The sequence below is a fragment of the Pleuronectes platessa genome, chromosome 23 (genome assembly GCF_947347685.1).
Source record: "Pleuronectes platessa chromosome 23, fPlePla1.1, whole genome shotgun sequence".
NCBI lineage: Eukaryota > Metazoa > Chordata > Actinopteri > Pleuronectiformes > Pleuronectidae > Pleuronectes > Pleuronectes platessa.
In genome coordinates this window covers 14576023-14595237 of record NC_070648.1, presented here as the reverse complement: position 1 = coordinate 14595237, position 19215 = coordinate 14576023, and the positions used below count along the sequence as shown (strand labels likewise).

The 19215-nt window shown below is 41.8% G+C and overlaps 1 protein-coding gene and 1 long non-coding RNA gene across 3 annotated transcripts; one reads left to right on the top strand and one right to left on the bottom strand.

The window, feature by feature from the left end:
* Nucleotides 1-10628: 10628 nt before the first annotated feature.
* LOC128430091 (uncharacterized) lies at nucleotides 10629-18503 on the top strand. Of its 2 annotated transcripts, none has more exons than XR_008333945.1 (3): nucleotides 10629-10768; nucleotides 13558-13781; nucleotides 17887-18503. It is a non-coding gene; the product is annotated as an uncharacterized LOC128430091 (long non-coding RNA). The 2 variants fall into 2 exon arrangements; XR_008333946.1 differs by having other exon boundaries at nucleotides 10629-10772.
* LOC128430089 (L-selectin) lies at nucleotides 15268-16871 on the bottom strand. The gene is made up of 3 exons (XM_053416047.1): nucleotides 16715-16871; nucleotides 16238-16612; nucleotides 15268-16124 (listed from the first exon to the last, which is right to left on the bottom strand). Exons 1-3 carry the CDS (start codon nucleotides 16749-16751, stop codon nucleotides 15751-15753), a joined length of 786 nt encoding a protein of 261 aa, XP_053272022.1. The 5' UTR covers nucleotides 16752-16871; the 3' UTR covers nucleotides 15268-15750.
* Nucleotides 18504-19215: the final 712 nt, after the last annotated feature.

Below are 19215 nucleotides of genomic sequence, written 5' to 3'. Positions count from 1 at the left end.
GGCTGATACCAGAGAATTTGTCGCTGCCTGTTCCATCTGCGCCCGGAGGAAAGCTTCACATCAAGCCCCTGCCGGATTACTGCGTCCCCTACCCATCCCTCACCGCCCTTGGTCGCATGTGGCAGTCGACTTCATAACAGGCCTACCTCACTCTGAAGGCAACACAGTGATACTTACAGTGGTTGACCGATTCTCCAAGGCGGCCCACTTCATCCCTCTATCCAAGCTACCTTCCGCCCTTGAGACCGCCAACCTGCTGGTCACCCACGTCTTCCGCCTTCATGGAATCCCCGTGGATATCGTCTCGGACAGGGGTCCGCAGTTCTCCGCCAGGAAGTGGAATGCGTTTTGCCAGGCGTTGGGGGCGTCGGCCAGCCTTTCGTCGGGTTACCATCCTCAGACCAACGGCCAGACAGAAAGGGCCAACCATGATCTGGGGGCGGCCCTGCGTTGTGTCACAGCTCGACATCCAGCTTCCTGGTCCTCACACCTCTCCTGGATTGAATATGCTCACAACTCCCTGGTCTGCTCCGCCACAGGTATGTCTCCTTTCATGGCAGCTAATGGGTTCCAACCTCCTTTGTTCCCTTCCCAGGAGACTGACGTGGCAGTGCCATCCGTGGAGGAACATCCCCGGCGTGCTCGTCAGGTCTGGCGCGAGGCCCGGGCAGCCCTCGTCTGCACAGCCGCCCACAATCAGCGAGTGGCTGACCATCACCCCGCCCCGGCTCCGGACTACCAGCCGGAAAAGATGGTCTAGTTGTCATCCCGGGATCTGCCTCTCCAGACCGAGTCTCGAAAACTTACGCCGAGGGAAATATTGGTCCAATCGAGGTCGATCGGATCATTAATCCTTGTGCGGTAAGACTGAAACTCCCCCTGTCGCTAAAAATTCACCCCACTTTTCACGTCTCTCTCCTCAAGCCAGTGTCCACCAGTCCCCTAAGCCCTCCTGCGGAGCTCCCCCCAACCCCCCTTGACATTGACGACCATCCGGCGTATACTGTAAATAGGGTGTTGGACGTACGCCGCTGAGTCGAGGCTACCAATACCTGTTGGGAGGGGTATGGGCCCAGTTTGAGTCTCATGCCCAGCTACAGATAAATGAATGCATAGCAATCCCCCAGTCCCCAAAACAACAAGGCAAAACTACTTTTTGGTCATCTACAGCAGTGATTTTCAACCTTTTTTGGGCCGCGGCACATTTTTTACATTTACAAATTCCCGGGGAACACCACCAACCAAAATGACACTCTATGGCCTAACACAGTACATATAATACATATAGTCAGTAATATAGTTTCTAAATGTATTAAAAAGTACTATTTTTAATTATTTCAGCCCTTTATTACTCTTTATTACCTTTAATGGGCACAAATTGAATCAGATTTATGAAACAATCTTTGATTGAACTAAACTTTATTTAACGGAGACATATTATGCCCATTTTACCAGTTGATGTGGTTCCTTGGGGTCTTAATAAAATGTCTGTAACATATTTTGGTCAAAATACCACAAGGATCATTTAAAACAGCACCTTTTTACCCTGTCTATAACAGCCCTCCTCAGATTGACCTGTTTTGAGTGCCAACAGTTACTCCCGTCGTTTACCCGCGCTTCATTGAATTTCTTCACTTTGACATTCAGAGCACTGGGCAGAAATCACATCGCGTCAACACCCACCGTGGGCCTTCGCGATGCTTTGTTTTAATTAAACAGTCGGATTCACCTGGTCCGCACCAGTTATAAGTCAGCTGCTAGGCGCCAGCCGAGGCGTACCGCCGGAGGGGGCGCACCGCCGGAGGGGGCCCCCCGCGCGGACGGAGGGTTCCCCCAGCGGTCGCCATAGCTGAGGTGATCCGCGAGAAGGGCCCGACACGCGTCCAGAGTCGCCGCCGCCGACCGCCGTACCCGGTCCTCTCTAACCGGTCTCCGCCTTCCGCATCGGCGACGGACACCGCCCCGCGGTCCAAGAGAAAGAAAGCCCCCGCACCAGCAACGCTGTGAGGCTCCGCGGATGAGGACCTCCCCCGCACCAAAAAAAACTTTGAGGCGTGCCGCACACTGAGCCTCCGGCGGCGTAGAGAGGAGGCGAAGGGGCGACTGCTCCGCCAGCCGCGGCACATGCCCAGCGGTTTAATAACAAATACCAATGAACATCGGCCAATGATATCGGTGAAAGTCAAGATTATTGCCGATGTCAGTAAACGAGGCGAATATAGGCGGCTACCGATGTTCGGCCGATACATCGGTGCAACACTAGATATTAGATCATTTCCCACGGCACACCTGACGATCTCTCACGGCACACTAGTGTGCTGCGGCACACTGGTTGAAAATCACTGATCTACAGAACAACAGAATCCGCTTTTATCTCATAAATCATTAAAGCAATCATTTAAATGTAGCTTCTAATCTGTAACAGAGTGACTGGCAGCATTAAGAGGTCATTCACAACGGTTATTACTGCGGCGGTGGCTCGTGGTGGGTCCTGGTGGGCGGCGGTGGATGGTGACTGAGGACTGGAGTGGCGTCTGGTCTGGATGGTGGATCGTGGTCCTGCTGGTTGCTGAACATGGACTGTGATTGCAGCGGGACTGCTTGGCATGTCATGTTGGGGTTGTCCTTCAGGATGCTTACCCTCATCAAATGCTGCTAAAAACTTTAATCTGGATGATGTTTTCCTACACGTGGCATCTATTGCACTTCTGTCCGTCCTGGGAGAGGGATCCCTCACATGTGGCTCTCTCTGAGGTTTCTATGTATTTTGACCCTGTTAAAGGGGGTTTTTAGTAGTTTTTCCTTACTCTTGCTGAGGGTTAAGGACAGAGGATGTCACACCCTGTTGAAGCCCAATGAGACAAATTGTAATTTGTGAATATGGGCTATAAAAATAAAATTTGATTGATTGATTATAAATCCGACCCCTGGTCAAGTCACAACTTTAACTCACTTAAACCTTAAGTGAGTTACAGTCACTTTCACTCTGCAGCGAGGAAAAGGCGGACATTACCAGCTAGCTAGCCAGATTGCCCTCCAATTCTGATTTGACTAAAAATGTTTGCGAAAGTTGCCTGGATTAAGTTTCTGATGCGCATATTTCAGTCAATATTACGGAATGCACATTATTTGACAGCAGGAAACATTAAATATATTTACTCACCAAAGTTTTTTCTTCCACCTGCAGCAGTGACTCTGGCTTGCAGCTCAAAGCAGACTGAGAAAATAGCCGCCAAAGATAATCTGACGAATCAACCACTAGGGGCGGTCCCCCAATTAAACTCATTTATTTTGCGTTGTGATGAGTTAAACAATTAAAATATTTTGTGATACATCTGTAAAATATTTATGTACACTGTTTAAATGGATATAAATAAAAGGGCTTAAATAAAACAAACACAACCCTTCTGACTGATTACTGACTACTGTATAATCTGTAAGAGACGCTCCTTCCCCACGAGGCTTCAGGAAAGGTAAGAGAGGGAGGAGTTAACTGTTCTACATATAAACTTTGCTTCCAGGAGAGTACATTCATAAAGACGTGTGGAAGAAGCAACCAACATATCTAGATCTTGAGTACACACTTATACTCCCAAAAACATGTAGAAAGTCTTTCTGTTGATACACTGCATATAAAAACAAGATTTTACGTGTTAGTGATAATCAGTAAAACTATCCCAGGGATATTCCAGCAACTGAGTGTTGTACCTCCATAAAGTTGAGAGCTTTGTGTGGGAGCTGTATGTTTCCTAATCTTTTTAAACAGATTATGTTTTTGAAGTTGTTTAACTTCCTGTTTCATTATAAAGTTCTAGTTTCATGGGTTCGACTGTTGATGTCAGAGACAATAATTTACAAAACTAACATGGAAGCAGAAGCTAAGGGAGGACATTTCCCATAATGCAACTTTAAAGCATTTTTCTTTGCACTTGATAACTTCCACCTCCATTTAAACTTTACTCCCTCAGTTTATATTTCTGGGTTTTAGTTATAAATCTGGGGTTTTCAAACTCAAGCCAAAGTAACCGGTTTACAGATCTTCTAACACCCACACAATGAAACTATGTTCACACTTGACTTTATATTAGTGTTAATGGTGTTAAATTAGTAATTAGTGTTAAAGCCAAGAGTCTTGACTGGCCCCTGGTGGCTGACTGAAGTACAGGCCATACACATTTCCCCCTCAATGTTACTGGAATTACATGGAAAAAGCTAAAATGACTTGATTAACATAAAGAAACTTCAAGTGGAGATGTGTCGTCCATCATTATATACGGTTCGTGAATTTTTACAGACTGAGTAAAACTTGTCATGGTGGGGAAACTGTGTAAACTAACACTAACTATTAGGGATGCACCGATATGGAACTTCTTGGCCGATACCGATGTTTAAAACAACAATGTAGCCGATAGCTGATACCGATATTTGTTTATTTTGTTTTTGTTGTTATTTATTCACCCTTTTGTGCCAGGAAAATAATTAAATAATTAATTAAAAAGCACTATTTTCAGTCTTTTATTTGTGAGCTGATATAGAGAAAATAGTATTTCTTTCAGGCTTTGCCAGTGTTGCATGGTTGTCTGGTATAAGAAACGTTAGTATCCTTCATACTGTTTGAATACTGCCGATGCTCACTCTTGCAAATCAGTGTTTATTATTTATTGTGATTTTTCTTTACTCTAGTTGAGGGTTAAAGGCAGAGGACCTTGTTGAGCCCTATGAAGCAAATTGTGATTTGTGAATACAGGCTTTTCCATTTTATTTGTATAACGCCAAATCATAACGTTCATTATCTCAAGGCATTTTACATAAAAGGTCAAGACCTTAAAATTATAGAGAAACCAAACAGTTCCCACAATGAGCAGCACTTTTGTGACTGTGGGAAGAAAAAAATCACTAAATAATAGAAAGAAACCTCTAGAACTAGACATAATGTGGGCGGCCATCTTGATTGATTGATTGATAGTTTAAAAACCCATGGGTTTAACTCTACTGGCAAAATGTGCTCTTGTAATGACAAGGAATTGCACACAAAATGTATGAAATTGTGTAAAATGCAATGTTTTAACATGGTGAAATTGCACAAACAGATATTGTACAAGTCAGGAGGACAGGTTCAATACTAATTTCCTGCTCCATCTGCTAATGGCTTGTAAACTGAATACAAATACTGACCAAGAGCTGCACAAGTCACTGTTTCGTGTGAAATGATGCATCTGGTGTGAAATGATGCATCTGGTGGATGAACAGTGTGCATGTGATGAAGCCATGACAGAGATGATAAACTGTGTGTTTATTGTTTCAGGGCCACAGGGAAGAATCTGGACTTTACAGTGTCAGATGTCTCAGGCTGTAACTTTACATTTTACTTTTCTTTGTCAGTCAGTGCCAGTTGAATCAGTGTGTGTCTGTGTGTGTGTGTGTGTGTGTGTGTGTGTGTGTGTGTGTGTGAGTGTGAGTGTGTGAACCAGGGATGTTTGGAATGTTTATTTAGCCTGACATCCCACAAAACCCTACAGCCATTGGCCTAGAACTTTCACGTGCCCCACCCCTACCTGTTCATTGACCCTCGGGACATTTCAATACTTTCTCCTCAGGAGAGACGCTGTCTAAATCGAATGCTTGCACCATGTCGTTGCTCAGTGCCCGTAAAATGTTCGCGATTTAGCCTAACCGAAACCAACTAACTAGACTTATCACAACGTTACCCATCACTCATGGCACACATATGCAGACCAAACAAGCAACGTATTCCAAGTGTTTTCTTCTCTGGCCAGTGTCTCGGCTCCGTGCCACACAACTTGGTAGAAGGAAGCTTTATGGATCAGACATGAATCTGGAATCTTCTCTCAAAAAATCCACCGTGTTAATTTGCTTAGTTCTGGGTGGAAACCATAAGCTGAAGTGGCCTAGTCGGTAAAGCATTCGGTCTCTAACTAAAGCAGCTCGGGTTCGAATCCCACTCTTTCCCATTGTCAAGCTGGCAATATGTGAACATACTTCTCCCAGCTAATGGAAATCCAGTCTTTAAAAATATCATACCCAGGAAAACATCACCGAGGTCACAGAACTTTGTCAGCTGTGTTTCCTGCTCATGCAAACAACTTCATTTTCAGCTGCTGTATCTTTGCATTGAGCTTGTGCCAATTCAAATTATATTCTGAATAAACTCGAAAGTGTACTTGAGGTTGTCTGGAAAACTCAGATTAAGGGCATTAATGATCCCAAATAGCAGGATGACTTAGATGCCTTCAGTCACGATTCCCACGTCCTCTTGCTCCACATCTCCATCTCTTCAGACAGTGAAGAGAGTGCAATGTCCCTCTCTGCACCCTCAGTGGCGGAGGCCTAAACATCCTAAATACAAGACACTTTTTAATTACAATGCTGAACAACACAATAGAAAAATACAACCAAAAATATATAAAGTAGAATTCTTACATGAACTGCACTTTCATAGAAGGAAGATCTTCAGTTGTCGGGTCAAAATCTATGGAAGCTCATTTCAATGTGATGAAGAAAATAAAAATCCTGTTTCTCATTATTATAACTTAGTATCTGATAATAATGAGATACTAAGTCATAATGATGACACAGAGCCGCTGCTGGTGTAAACAACTGACAACCGTGACACAGAGCCGTTCAGCGGTGGCGACATTGTGCGGACGGTGTGTGGCTATATGAGCTCATAATTCCTATACATATGACACATATCGGCTGCTAAAAATGACTCAGGAAAAAGCCACCAAAGAAAATCTGGCAAATCAACAACTGGGGGCGGTCCCCCAATTAAGCTAATTTATTTTACGTTCATGAATGTGATGAGTTAATCAATGTACACTATTTTAATGGATATATAATAATAAAGCCAACATTTAAATGTGTCACCTCTAAGAAGGGCTTGAATAATTGATTTAAGTGTATAGGAATAAAATTCAATAAATAAATAAGAATATTAGAAGAACAAACATCATATAAAACAAACAACCCTTCTGACTGATTACTGACTACTGTAACATCTGTAAGAGACGCTCCTTCCCCACGAGGCTTCAGGAAAGGTAAGAGAGGGAGGGGTTAACTGTTCTACATTTAAACTGTGCTTTCAAGAGAGTACATTCATAAAGATGTGTGGAAGAAGCAACCAACTCATCTAGATCATGAGTACACATTAATACTCCCAAAAACTCATAGAAAGCCTTTCTGTTGCTATACTGCTGATTCTATGCGTTAGTGATAATCAGTAAAACTATCCCAGGGATATTCTAGTAACTGAGTAGTACCTCCATTAAGTTGAGAGCTCTATGTGAGAGCTGTATGTTTCCTGATCTTTTTAAACAGATTATGTTTGTGAAGTGGTTTAACTTCCATTTCATCATAAAGATTTAGTTTCATGGGTTTGACTGTTGATGTCAGAGACACTTGTTTAGAAAACGAACATGGAAGCAGAGGCGAAGGGAGAACTTTCTGTGACCTACACCTACACAGTTTCTTTGCTGCGGCGTAGATACATAGAATTCATGTCCCACTTGGCGACCTGGTTCTTCGGTGGGCCCAATAAAAGAGAAAGTTAACTGGCTGCATTTCTGATGCCAGCTAAAGCATGTCTTTGTTGTTCGACCCAAAAACCAGCAAGGCTCATTTATTGGGGTTTGAATTTGAATCTGTTGTTTGGATATTTTTCAGGTTAAACTTTATATTTCAGTCGATGCGTTTTTCAAATAAGCATTTACTTTGTTGAGAAGAGGGTCTGTGTTTTGACGGTATATATTTTTGTGTATATAAACAATAACAGGTCTGAATTTGATGTGAAATGTTATTTCCATGCTTTGTGTCACACCTGCTAACACATGATAGCGTCTTACCACAAGCTTTAGTCTGTTAGTATCTCCTTCTTCACTCTGTTTCCATATCAATTGACTCTTTGTAGTCTTATCTCAATCTTTCCTTTGCCTGCGCTCGATTCCCTTCTTTGGTCCTGGATGTTCTCTCTGTGCCCTTTTTTCTCTCCTCAGCTCCCAGTTCAAGGCCGCATCTAACTGGGAAAACAAGTGTTTCCTATTCCAGCTGCTGTGCCAGACTGGCCAGTGGCATAGACCACTGCTTTTCAAATTGGGGGACCCGACCCCCAGGGGTGGCGCCAGGGGGGGCGCGGAACTGAAAGGGAAAAGGGGGGACAATGTGACAATCAAATTAAATTCAATATGTTTTTTGAATGTTATTAATCACTGCATATCGAAATATATGTGTACTTGGATGCCAATCAGTTTTTTCTCCTAACACCAATCTTTTAATTAAAAAAAAAACACACACCGCTCAAGCCAATCAGAATCAAGCATCCGCTGCATCAGAAAGTTGCTGGTTGCCTGAGAAATAGCTAGCTACCTCCTGCTAAAGGCAAAAATGGACACATTTAAAAAAAGAAAAAGACCATCAGACAAGCTGCATGACTCAGCTGCAAAACAGCAACAACCAAGGAATACCACCTTGGCATCTAAAACTCGGAGGAATGAAATCTCTTCTTCCATTTGCCACCACATACCTCTGCGAGTCAGGCTTTTCTGCATTGCAGGTATTGAAAACAAAGCACAGAGCATATCTACAAGTGGAGAATGACGTTCGTCTGACAGCAATAAAACCTAGATGTGACGCTCAGTCATTTATGTTTATGGTTTTCTATTTCCTGTTTTATTTTGTAGCCCCGCTGTCACTGTCTTGTTTCAGCTTCTCACTTCCTGTCGTTAATTGTCTTCTCAATCCTCATGTGTTTCACCTGGTGTAATTGCCCCGGCTTTCCTGCTTTGTATTTAAGCCTCTGTTTCCCTTTGTCTGGTGTCGGGTTGTACTAGTTGTTTTCTCCCCACGTCGTGAGAAATGGTTTGTTTGTTCCAGCGGTTTCGACCAGCTTCTTCTGCTTCCTCGTTCCTTGTTCTCAGTGCGCCTTGTCGCTAGTGTTACTTTTGTTAGTGTTCTTGTTTTGTTTTTGTCTTGTTAAAGACGTTTTTGTATATTAAATCCCCTTTTGTTATAACCTCTGCATCTTGGGTCCATGTCCTCCTTCAAACCGTAACACTAGAATGGATAAACTGTGTAAGAACCACCAACCCCCCCCCCCCCCCCCCCCCCCCCACTAGTGATGGACCAGGTATACACACAGAGACAAACATACTTGAATGACAAGCACTGTTTACGGTTGATATTACTATACAGAAATGTGTTTGTAACACATGACAAATTATTATTAATCGTAAAAAAAATTAAGGGAAATATGTTATGAAGCTGTTTAATTTTGGATATTCGGAAGTTTGGGAACCCCTGGCATAGACCATGAGGTCCAGCTGGTAGACCTGTAGCTATGCTAACAGGTAGAGGCACAATTAAAATAAGATTCTATATGTCAGGTCATAGTGTATGTGTGCAATTACATTCCTCAGATATTTCATCCACTTACTGCCCTAAATTAATACAATCCACGACATGATAACAATGTCCCATTGTTTCTCTCAGCATTGTGTCATGTATACGTGAAACCATTTCACACAATGCAGCATGGTTAACTGCTATGAGAAACGTTAGTCTATTTCATTCTGTTTTTATACTGCTGAAGCTCACTCTGTGTGTGTGTGTGTGCGTCTGTGTGTGTGTGTGGCTGTTTGTTTGTGTCCTAAACCCAGATTATTCGACCATCTATAAAAAATTGTAATGCCTGTTAACTGAGTCTCTCCTGATCGAACTGGGCTCTCACGTCACACTGTAAATGTGTGATAACACATAATAACTAATCAATAAAAGTAGAGACAGTTAAATGTTGCAGAAATTAAATTGTATTGTTCCAACTTACCACTGCTCTGATATTTACAGTGACTGTACATGTATTCACCCACCTGAAGCGTGATCTTTATCTCACTAATTATGGGCTGTATAAAACCAACTGGCTGTACCAGTGGTGATTTTGGTGTGTCTTACTGGTGGCCTGTCAGATTCACCCTTTGCATACTATGCAGAGGTGTGTTTTCACTTTGACATTAAAGTGTCTGTCATGCAAATATACTTTGGTTGAGTATTTTTTACATAAAAACATCAGAGGGGGACTTTTTATAGACACTGCCTGTCTCCTCTGATATCTTTCCAGATTTGATGAAACAAAATACCAGTGTTACGGATATAGTTCAATTGATTTCAGTGTTCACGAGTACTACTGCATATAATATGAAGCATTTAGTGCAGACATATTCAAAATGTCTCACTAGCCTTATGCTTCTGTGCAATATATATTGAAAAATTTGATGTATCAACGTGTGGTCAAACTAAATTATGTAGGAACAACAGACGTTCGACTTAGCCAATCATGGATGGACTATTTAGTTGTCCAATCGCCAAAACCTAAAACCTGACAAAAGACATTTTCTATCTCATAATCAACGGCAGTACTTGGCAGTAATTCTGGTTAAAATAAAAAAACTGGGTTTCAAACTCAACTCATCTGTCCTTCATCTAGAGGCAGTGATGAGCACAGCCATAAAATAAATCCTCCCTCTAAATCCCAGTGCAGTGTGGACAAGCACCGTCTCATCTCATTACACCACGTCTGAGCATGACAGTCAGCATGCTCCAGCCTCCCTGGAGGACGTCCCATTTGTCCAGCAGGAACCACTGGGGCATGCTTTGCATACTTGTTCACTCCGATTGACTGAGCTCTGAGGAGCCCACGCTGGAGCTGGGGATGAAGTGATCATGAAGGAAGACAAGAGAGAGACACAAAAGATTAAAAGTTAGTGAGTAGTTTTTTTATTATTGTGACTGAGCTTAAACTTTTTGTATCTGTACTCTCTTTATGATATGATACATTGCTACTTATAACAGGGTATCAAACTGCTGACCTCCCTTTGGGGGGGCGGGGGGTCTCTCACCACCTTTCCACTTCATAGAAATATTTTATTTTTATTTTATTTGAAGACCATCTTCCAAGCAGTGAATTACGTCTTTAAGAGTCTCTCAAGTTAAGACTTGTCGATTCCTTCTGTGTAAAGACTGCAAGTCTTAGTGGAGAGTAGAGGCTCCACAGGCTCTGACTGATGCTAATAAAACAACTGATTTGTCTTATTTAAAGAATCCTGGTTGAAATGTTCCCAGATGGCTTTTACCAACAGTTTGATTTCATGCAGGCATAGTCTTAACATTGTTGCTCGATGAAGCTTAAATACAACTATACACATTCTTCTTGACATCTGTAAACAGGTATTGACATTTCCATTTAAAGGCGTTTATCAGAAAGCTGCTGGACAACATCACTGTTTCCTATGAAACCCTCACAAACCATGTTCATGGTTTTTGCTTTTCTAGTCTTGATGATGACTCAAAGTGCTTTACAGATTTATTTGGTAGTCACCAACTCAAACATACGTTCAAACACTTTTTCTATGAGGACGGCAGGTGAAATTTTGGGATTTAATAATGTATCTTGCCCAAGGACACTTCGGCAGGCAGAGCATGAAGGATCGGCATCGAACCGCCAACCTTCTGTTGAGACGGCCTGCTCTGCCTTCTCAGCCCCAGCCGCTTTCTGCTGCTTACCCTTGAGCATTTTTATATTCATAGCTGTGCTGGCACTTGGCAGAGTCCATTGACTGCACCCGAGTAATGACCCTCATTGAAACCAAAGGCTTCACCTATTGGCCACTTCTCAATATCAATAAAGAGCCTTTAAGACGTCCAGATGCGTCCCGCCGTCCACCTTTAATCAAGCAGAGACGGTAATCACCTGGAACAGCTCGTCAAGATTCAGAAGGTTTTCTTTTGTCTTTGGGCATTATTTGTCCATTTCCTGTTTTATTTAGTGTCACTCACTTCTCATCTCATTTCAGACTGCCTTCCCTTCCTTCCCAATGTGTTTCCACTGTCTGTCATTGTCTACCCTGCCCCTTATGTCTCCACTGTCTAGTTAGTCACCCACGTCAGTTACCAGTTTGTCTTCTTACACCCGTATCAAGTGTTCAAGCATTTCTTTAGTGATTGTCCCGTCTTAGTGTGTCTCTTTGCCGTAGCCTGTTTTTTGACACTGCCTCTGCCTTTTCCCTTTTTTCCCTGCCTAACTGTATAGCGAATTTCTTGGATTCTACAGATTTATCTTCTTGTCATGCTTATGAGTCCAACACGGTTCACAGTTCATGTGATAAACTTTCCTTATTGACTCGAATTCTTCACATAAAGTGTTTTTAATTGTCTATTTGTCTTGTCTAAATGTCAAATGACTTTATGTCCTAACAACTACTCACACTCTTCAACACACTGATGCCACAGGGATTGCAGGGAAAACCTGTGGGTTCAGTGACTGGAGGAATCCACACAACCTTCTGATACCAATGAGCTCGCCCCTATCCTTCATTTCTTAACATTCCATAACTTGCCTGTTGAGACCCTATTCAAGTTACAGGAAACAAAAATGTGTGTGTTTATAAGTATATAGGTTTTAGTTGTGTTGGTTGTCTTGCCTTGACTGAAATCCCTCTGAGGGTATAACATTCCTAGAACACTTGACAAGCACACTGATAGGGTATACACTGGTATAGCCAATGATCCACTGTGAGGCTTTTTGTTGTGTCTGAATATTGCACGGACTGAATATGAATAAGTAAAACAAATTTATCCAACGTAATGATAACTACTTAAATCTCCCTTTCTCTTGTTGCCCTCTCTCCTTTCCTCCCTCCCTCTTCAGCCAGGTGTAGGCCGGTCACTCCACTTCCTGCATTGCAATGTCTCTCCATCAGTCAGTTTGCCAAACAGCTTTGTTAACGACCCAAGCAAACTCAAGTCTTTGACTGTCCTTGCTGATACAGTTCAGACTTTACCCCAGAGCAGGGGTCGGCAACCGGCGCCATAATCATCGGTACGCAGTCGATTTCCTATTAAAGAAATGTTCAAAGTTTTCGCCTTCACGCAGTCTGTATTAACACCTCCCAGCCGCTAGGTCCCAGTATTGCACCATAGGCTGGATGCCAATCGCCACTAAATAATAACAATAAGAAGCTTCCAAGCCGGCGTTGCTCGCAGTTTCCTGCGTTAATCTCTGCAAAGTGCATCCGCACAAGTGGAATGGCGATGATCAAGCGTGCTGTATCCAGGTATGAGAAGCAGGCCAACTCTCTGAAAATACTTGCCACTGCCAAAAACCATGGGACTAAAGTACCGCGCTTTGCAGTCATGGCAAAATACTGTGATTCGACTGTAAGAGAGGAGCTCTGCTGCTAAGAGCCAATGTCCGAAACGACAAAAGTTGAGGCCAGGGTGTTTATGGAACATTTTGAGGAGCAAGGGATTGACATCGGTAAAATTTTTGCAGTAATAACAGATGGCGCCCCCGGCATGGTCGGGAAACAGAGGGGAGCTCTCAGATTAATAGAAGAAAAAGTCGGTCAGCCTATCATGAAACTGCAATGCATAATACACCAAGAAAGTCTCTGTGCAAAGATGTCAAAGTCAGATCTTAATGAGGTAATGGCTACAGTGGTAAAAATGATTAACTTTAAAGTTAAGTGATCTTCACTGACGCACCTACAGTTCCAGTCTCTGCTCGAGGAAATTGACTGTGCGTACAAAGACATCCCTCTCCACTCGGCGATTCGCTGGCTAAGCTGCGGAAAAGTTTGGAGCAGTTTGTTGGCTGCTTTGATGCCATCAAGGCCTTCCTGTCTGAAAAGACCTGAGACTTCCCAGAATTTGAGGATGAGAAGTGGTTTGTGAAACTCATGTTTCTCACGGTTATTACGGGACATCTCAACAAGGTACGATGATGATTTAAAAGACACATTTTTGTGTTCTGTGGCAGGAAACACTTCTGTTTTCATTTCGCCTCTATTTGCAGCACGTTTGTCTATTTGCAGCGCATTTGTCTATTTGTTGCACCTTTCTCTATTTGCTGCGCATTCCTGTAATGTGTTGTGTTGTGTTGTGAAATTTATGAAGATATTTTTTTACTTTGCTTGCGTTTTGTCAACTTGCATGTATTTTCTTAAGTTGCTGTGAATTGACCTCTCATAACATTCATTATCTCAAGGCATTTAGCAACAAAGGTCAAGACCTTAGAATTATAGAGAAACCCAACAGTTCCCACAATGAGCAGCACTTTGGCAACTGTGGGAAGAAAAAACTCCCTAAATAACAGGAAGAAACCTCTAGAACCAGAGTCAATGTGGGCGGCCAGCTTAATTGATTGATTGATTGTTTAAAAACCCATGAGTTAAACTCTACTAGCAAAATGCGGTCTTGTAATTACAAGGGATCGCACACAAAATGTATGAATTTCTGTAAAATGCATTGTTTTTACATGGTGAAATTGCACAAACAGAAATTGTACAAGTCAGGAGGACAGGTCAAACACTAATATTCTGCTGCATCTGCTAATGGCTGGTAAACTGAATACAAATACTGGCAAAGAGCTGCACAAGTCAGTGTTTCTTTAAGAGGTTTGAAATGGGGGCGACCACGTGTGAAATGATGCATCTGGTGGATGAACAGTGTGCATGTGATGAAGCCATGACCGAAATGATAAACTGTGTGTTTATTGTTTCAGGGCCACAGGGAAGACTCTGGACTCCACAGTCTCAGATGTATCAGGCTGTAACTTTACATTTTACTTTTCATTGTCAGTCAGTGCCAGTTCAATCAGTGTGTGTGTCTGTGTGTGTCTGTGTGTGTGTGTGTGTGTGTGTGTGTGCGTGTGTGTGTGTGTGTGTGTGTGTGTGTGTGTGCGTGTGCGTGTGTGTGTGTGTGTGAACCAGGGATGTTTGGAACATTTATAAATGTTTATTTATAAATCACATCTACTTAAATTTCACCAGTTCTTTCCAATATGCAGATCCATCAGATGAGAATAAGGATGAAAAGAGAAGAAATGGAAATGAAGTCACAGGACATAGTTCATAATTAATAATTATTGTGTTTTTTTTGTTTTGTATCTCAGACTCTAGAGCTGCAGAATCCAGATCTGACACTCAACAACAACAACAAGTGTGATTATGATTAATAACATAATCGCATGCATATCACTCATATCGGTCTCATATTAACAACTAGTCTGACAGAGATTAAATATGATGAGTACCCAACTGTTCCTGGTCTCTCTCTCTCCCCTCCGTATTATCCGCCCCTCTCTCTCCTCTTTTCCAGCCTCCTCTCCGCCCTTCCACCCTCTGCTGATCACTATTTCATTACACATATTTAATGAAGCTACTAATGTGTGCTGCTCAAGGTATTAAGTCAAAAAGAAAATAGAAGAACAAAAAAGTAATTTATTTCTGTTGCATATACACATTATAATTGATTCATTTACACATTTTTGTCTATCTGCTTAATCTAACAAATCAATTTTCTATAACACAGGGGTTTCCATTAAACCAAGACCAGCGAATATTTAAAGTTTTTTCGGGAATTATTTCTTTTCAATCTGACAAAAAAATACAGTTGAGAGCTAAGAGCTGAAATCTCATTCACCAGGAGAATTAGTGAAGGAGACTGAAACCAGACAGAGTCAAAATGTTCTAAAGTATCAGTTTGTCTTGAAGAGCCATCACAGAGCAGATTAATGAAGTGATAACATACAAGTACATCACAAGACATTTCTAGTTTATCTCACTGTAAAGAAACAATAGACAGAACAAACTTCATCTAAATATTAATTAATGCATTCATGTTATAAGAGTCACTATTGAGACAATAACTGTTTTTCTAATGTCAGGATGTGTTCTCTCTCTTTCACTCAAGGAAGCACCATCCACGCATGCTGTAGCAGACAAATGGTTTTCTTTCTTCACAGGAACATAACCTCCAGTTTCCTCCCTCCTTCAAATCTGCAACACCACATACAACTTTCATCGAGCCAAGTGGGTTGTTACCTTGATACCAGGAGCTGAATGAGTAGTTACTTCCGTCGGACCAGTAAATCTGAGGATCTCTGTACAAACCGATCCATGCCCTATTATAATTGGATATCAAGTCCTTTATCTTGCCGTTGTCAGTGTCGTTCCTCACAGTGACCAGATCTGTGAAGTGTTCTCTGCAGTGCCTCTGAGCCTCAGACCAAGTCTTTACTGTACTCACTGACACAAAGTCAGAATCCTCTAATGTTCCTGCAGTTAATTTTGAGAACAAAAGAGGGATTGTTGAGATCACACAATGTTTTCAAAATCATATCTTATACATAATGTTGTATAGTAAAGATCAATATAAAGCACATCATTACCATTGTAGCAGACGAATGGATTATTTTCATTGCAGCTATTATCATGCCAATTTTCTCCATTCTTCATTCGCACACAGAGCTGATTGGCATCCTTATAGTTTGGGGCACCCACACTCCAGTTCCTATATACAGCTCCACTCTGGTTGAACCCATCTGACCACTTCCAGTCAATATGACTGTACAGGCCAATCCAAACCTTAGAGCTGTTACCAGCAGCAGGAACTGTGTCTTTAAGCTTCTTCATTTCTTCAGTGTTTTCAATAGTGGCCAGGTCTGTGTACTTCTCTCTGCAGTAGCTCTGAGCTTCAGTCCAATTCATTGCATCAGACACAAAGTGGTACTGATGGAGGAGGCATGTGGAGAAGGTGAGGCACCCTGAGGATGAAACCAGTTGTTTTTGTTATGTATGAGGACTCAAATTAATCTCTATATTCAGATTTCCTGTTAGACATCATACAAACAGTTAAATTCACTGACCTGAGAGACACAAGACACCAATGAAGATCCCTTCCATCCTGATGCTGCTCTGTGGACTGTCTGGGCCAGTGTTCACCTCTAACACCTAACTTAACCAGGTCTAGTGCAGCTTTAGGGAAATGTAACAGCAGCTCCTCCTCTTCTACTGAAAATAGACAGTGTTCTGTTGTACTCTTTATGCAAAAAAGCAAAGATGAAAACAACAATTTTTTTCTCGTTACTCTGGAGGCATCTCACTATGCAGATAGTTCTGATCGTATCTGAACCAGACTGGTCTCTGCCTCCACCCCTGTGCAGGTGGTGAGTGAATGAATGTCTGTTTGTCTTGCTCACACCGTGGATCCAATGATACATCTGTGACAGGGATGTTTGAAATGTTTATCTATTAATGTTGTGATCACCTCTAATTCCATCCAATATGTAGATCAGATGAAAGGATGAAAAGAGAAGAAAAAGAAAAGATGATGATGAGAATTATTAATAATAATTGTATTATTATTAATATACAACCATTCTGACAATACATCTCTCTCTCTCTCTCTCTCTCTCTCTCTCTCTCTCTCTCTCTCTCTCTCTCTCTCTCTCTCTCTCCCTCTCTCTGCTCACATTTAATCTGCTTCTCGAGGTTTCTTAGTTCTAGTAAAATAGTTTTTATAGTCAGTGCTGCTCGTTGTGGGAACTGTTGGGTTTCTCTATAATTTTAAAAGGTCTAAACTTTACTATGTAAAGTGCTTTGAGATAATCTATTTTATGATTTGGTGCTAAACTAATTAAATTGAATGAACTCATTACCCAATTCCATATCCTCAGGCTGTAACCCCACTGGATATTGAAGCCTGCCTTCAGGTATCCAGTGTTCATCTTTACAACATGGATGTGTTCATGGAGACACAATTTGCACCACATGTCTCAGATCCAGTCCTTCTATGCCCGAGCACCAACTCAGCCCCAGCATGTTGTGTGTTTCCTGATCTCAACCAAAAACAGCAGCTTTACAGCAGCAATGCCTGGAAGAAATATTTAAATAATTCAAAGGAGTCAACATGATAACTCTTCTTTCCAGTGTTCTGTCTGCTTTGCATTATAAAACCTCTCTGGCAGGAGTTCATTGAATTCACTCATCTCCCTCAAGATGTCATCAACTCATTATATCTGTCCTGAATATGTTTCAGGGAGGATTTTGGAAACGTGCTGATTTCAGAATGTCTGCTTTCACAGCAGGGTCATCCAGGTCCAATCCTGCAGCTTCACTTCAAGAACGAGGGGAGAAAGAAAACACACGTTTACAGTACAGAGGTTTTTTTCTGGACTCATATGAGGTCACCCTGACCTTTGAGCACTGAAATCTAATCTGTTCATCTTCAACATCTTCATTTGACAACTGATCAAAATATGAGGAAATTATCGAAACACAGACTTGAAATATCATGTTCAAGATATGTTTTATAAGTTAACCACCACCAACTGAAATCTAATCAGTTCATCTGTGAGTCTATGGCTGTGTTCCAAATCCCTCACTAATCACTGTATAGTGCACTATATGCTGAGTTCGCCGTTTTTTATTGGTGTCCAAATGTTTACAGATTTTTTGTATACCCTATATAATGGACTCATTGTTTCCCACAATGCATCTTGAGAAGTAGCGTACAACCAATGGTCACTAACAAAACAATATATACCATCATGCAATGCACTCGTGGTGGAGAGACGGGAGGAGCGAGGGCAGCAGGAACAGCCCGACCTGTAGTTCTAATAAAATAGAAGCAGAGCGGTGCATCACAGCACAAAGTGTGGGAAACAAGTTTATTTCCACATTTAAAGATGATCATACATTAAAGCTGCAGAATAAACATTTGAAATTTACTTTGGGATTTTCCAGGTATCTGTTGTACATTTTATTGCTGTGGCAATGATGTAATTTTCCTATGATGAAAAAATTAGCTCACTATATAGTGTGATCAATTTTCAAAGAAATGTCTCCCCTTGGGTCCATGCATCTAGCATTATTGATTACAATTGTTCAGAAATAGCCATTCACCAGTTTGGGTCTCATGCCCAGCTCTGTAGCTGGTGAAAAATAAATGCCTAGCAATCCCCCAGTTACAAAAACAACAAGGCCATAAACTTGTTTGCCCATAAATGAAAAACAGAATCCGGTTTTAACTCATTATAACTCATTAAAGCAGTCATTTAAATGTAGCTTCTAATCTGTAACAGAGTGAATGTTCACATTAAGAGGTCATTCACAACCAATGAAACTACAGTAAAATCGTGTTTATGTCCATTTGGCCTGAGTTGAGAGTCATGAAGGTGACAAGGCAGCAGTACACAAGTGGTGTAGAGCAGAGTCAAAGTCACATAGATGGAAAGGGGAAGTTATGTGGAAAACATTTCCATATGTGAGCATCCTTCTCCCAGCTCATGGAAATCCAGTCTTTAAAAATATCATAACCAGGAAAAACATCACTGAGGTCACAGAACTTTGTCGGCTGTGTTTCCTG

Excerpts from the sequence above, each read along its gene's own strand:
- LOC128430089 (XM_053416047.1), bottom strand. The coding sequence starts at position 16,751 with ATGGAAGGGATCTTCATTGGTGTCTTGTGTCTCTCAG. Across the intron at positions 16,613-16,714 it reads TGGTGTCTTGTGTCTCTCAG|GGTGCCTCACCTTCTCCACA; the intron begins GTCAGTGAATTT and ends TTTCATCCTCAG. Across the intron at positions 16,125-16,237 it reads TCCATTCGTCTGCTACAATG|GAACATTAGAGGATTCTGAC; the intron begins GTAATGATGTGC and ends AATTAACTGCAG.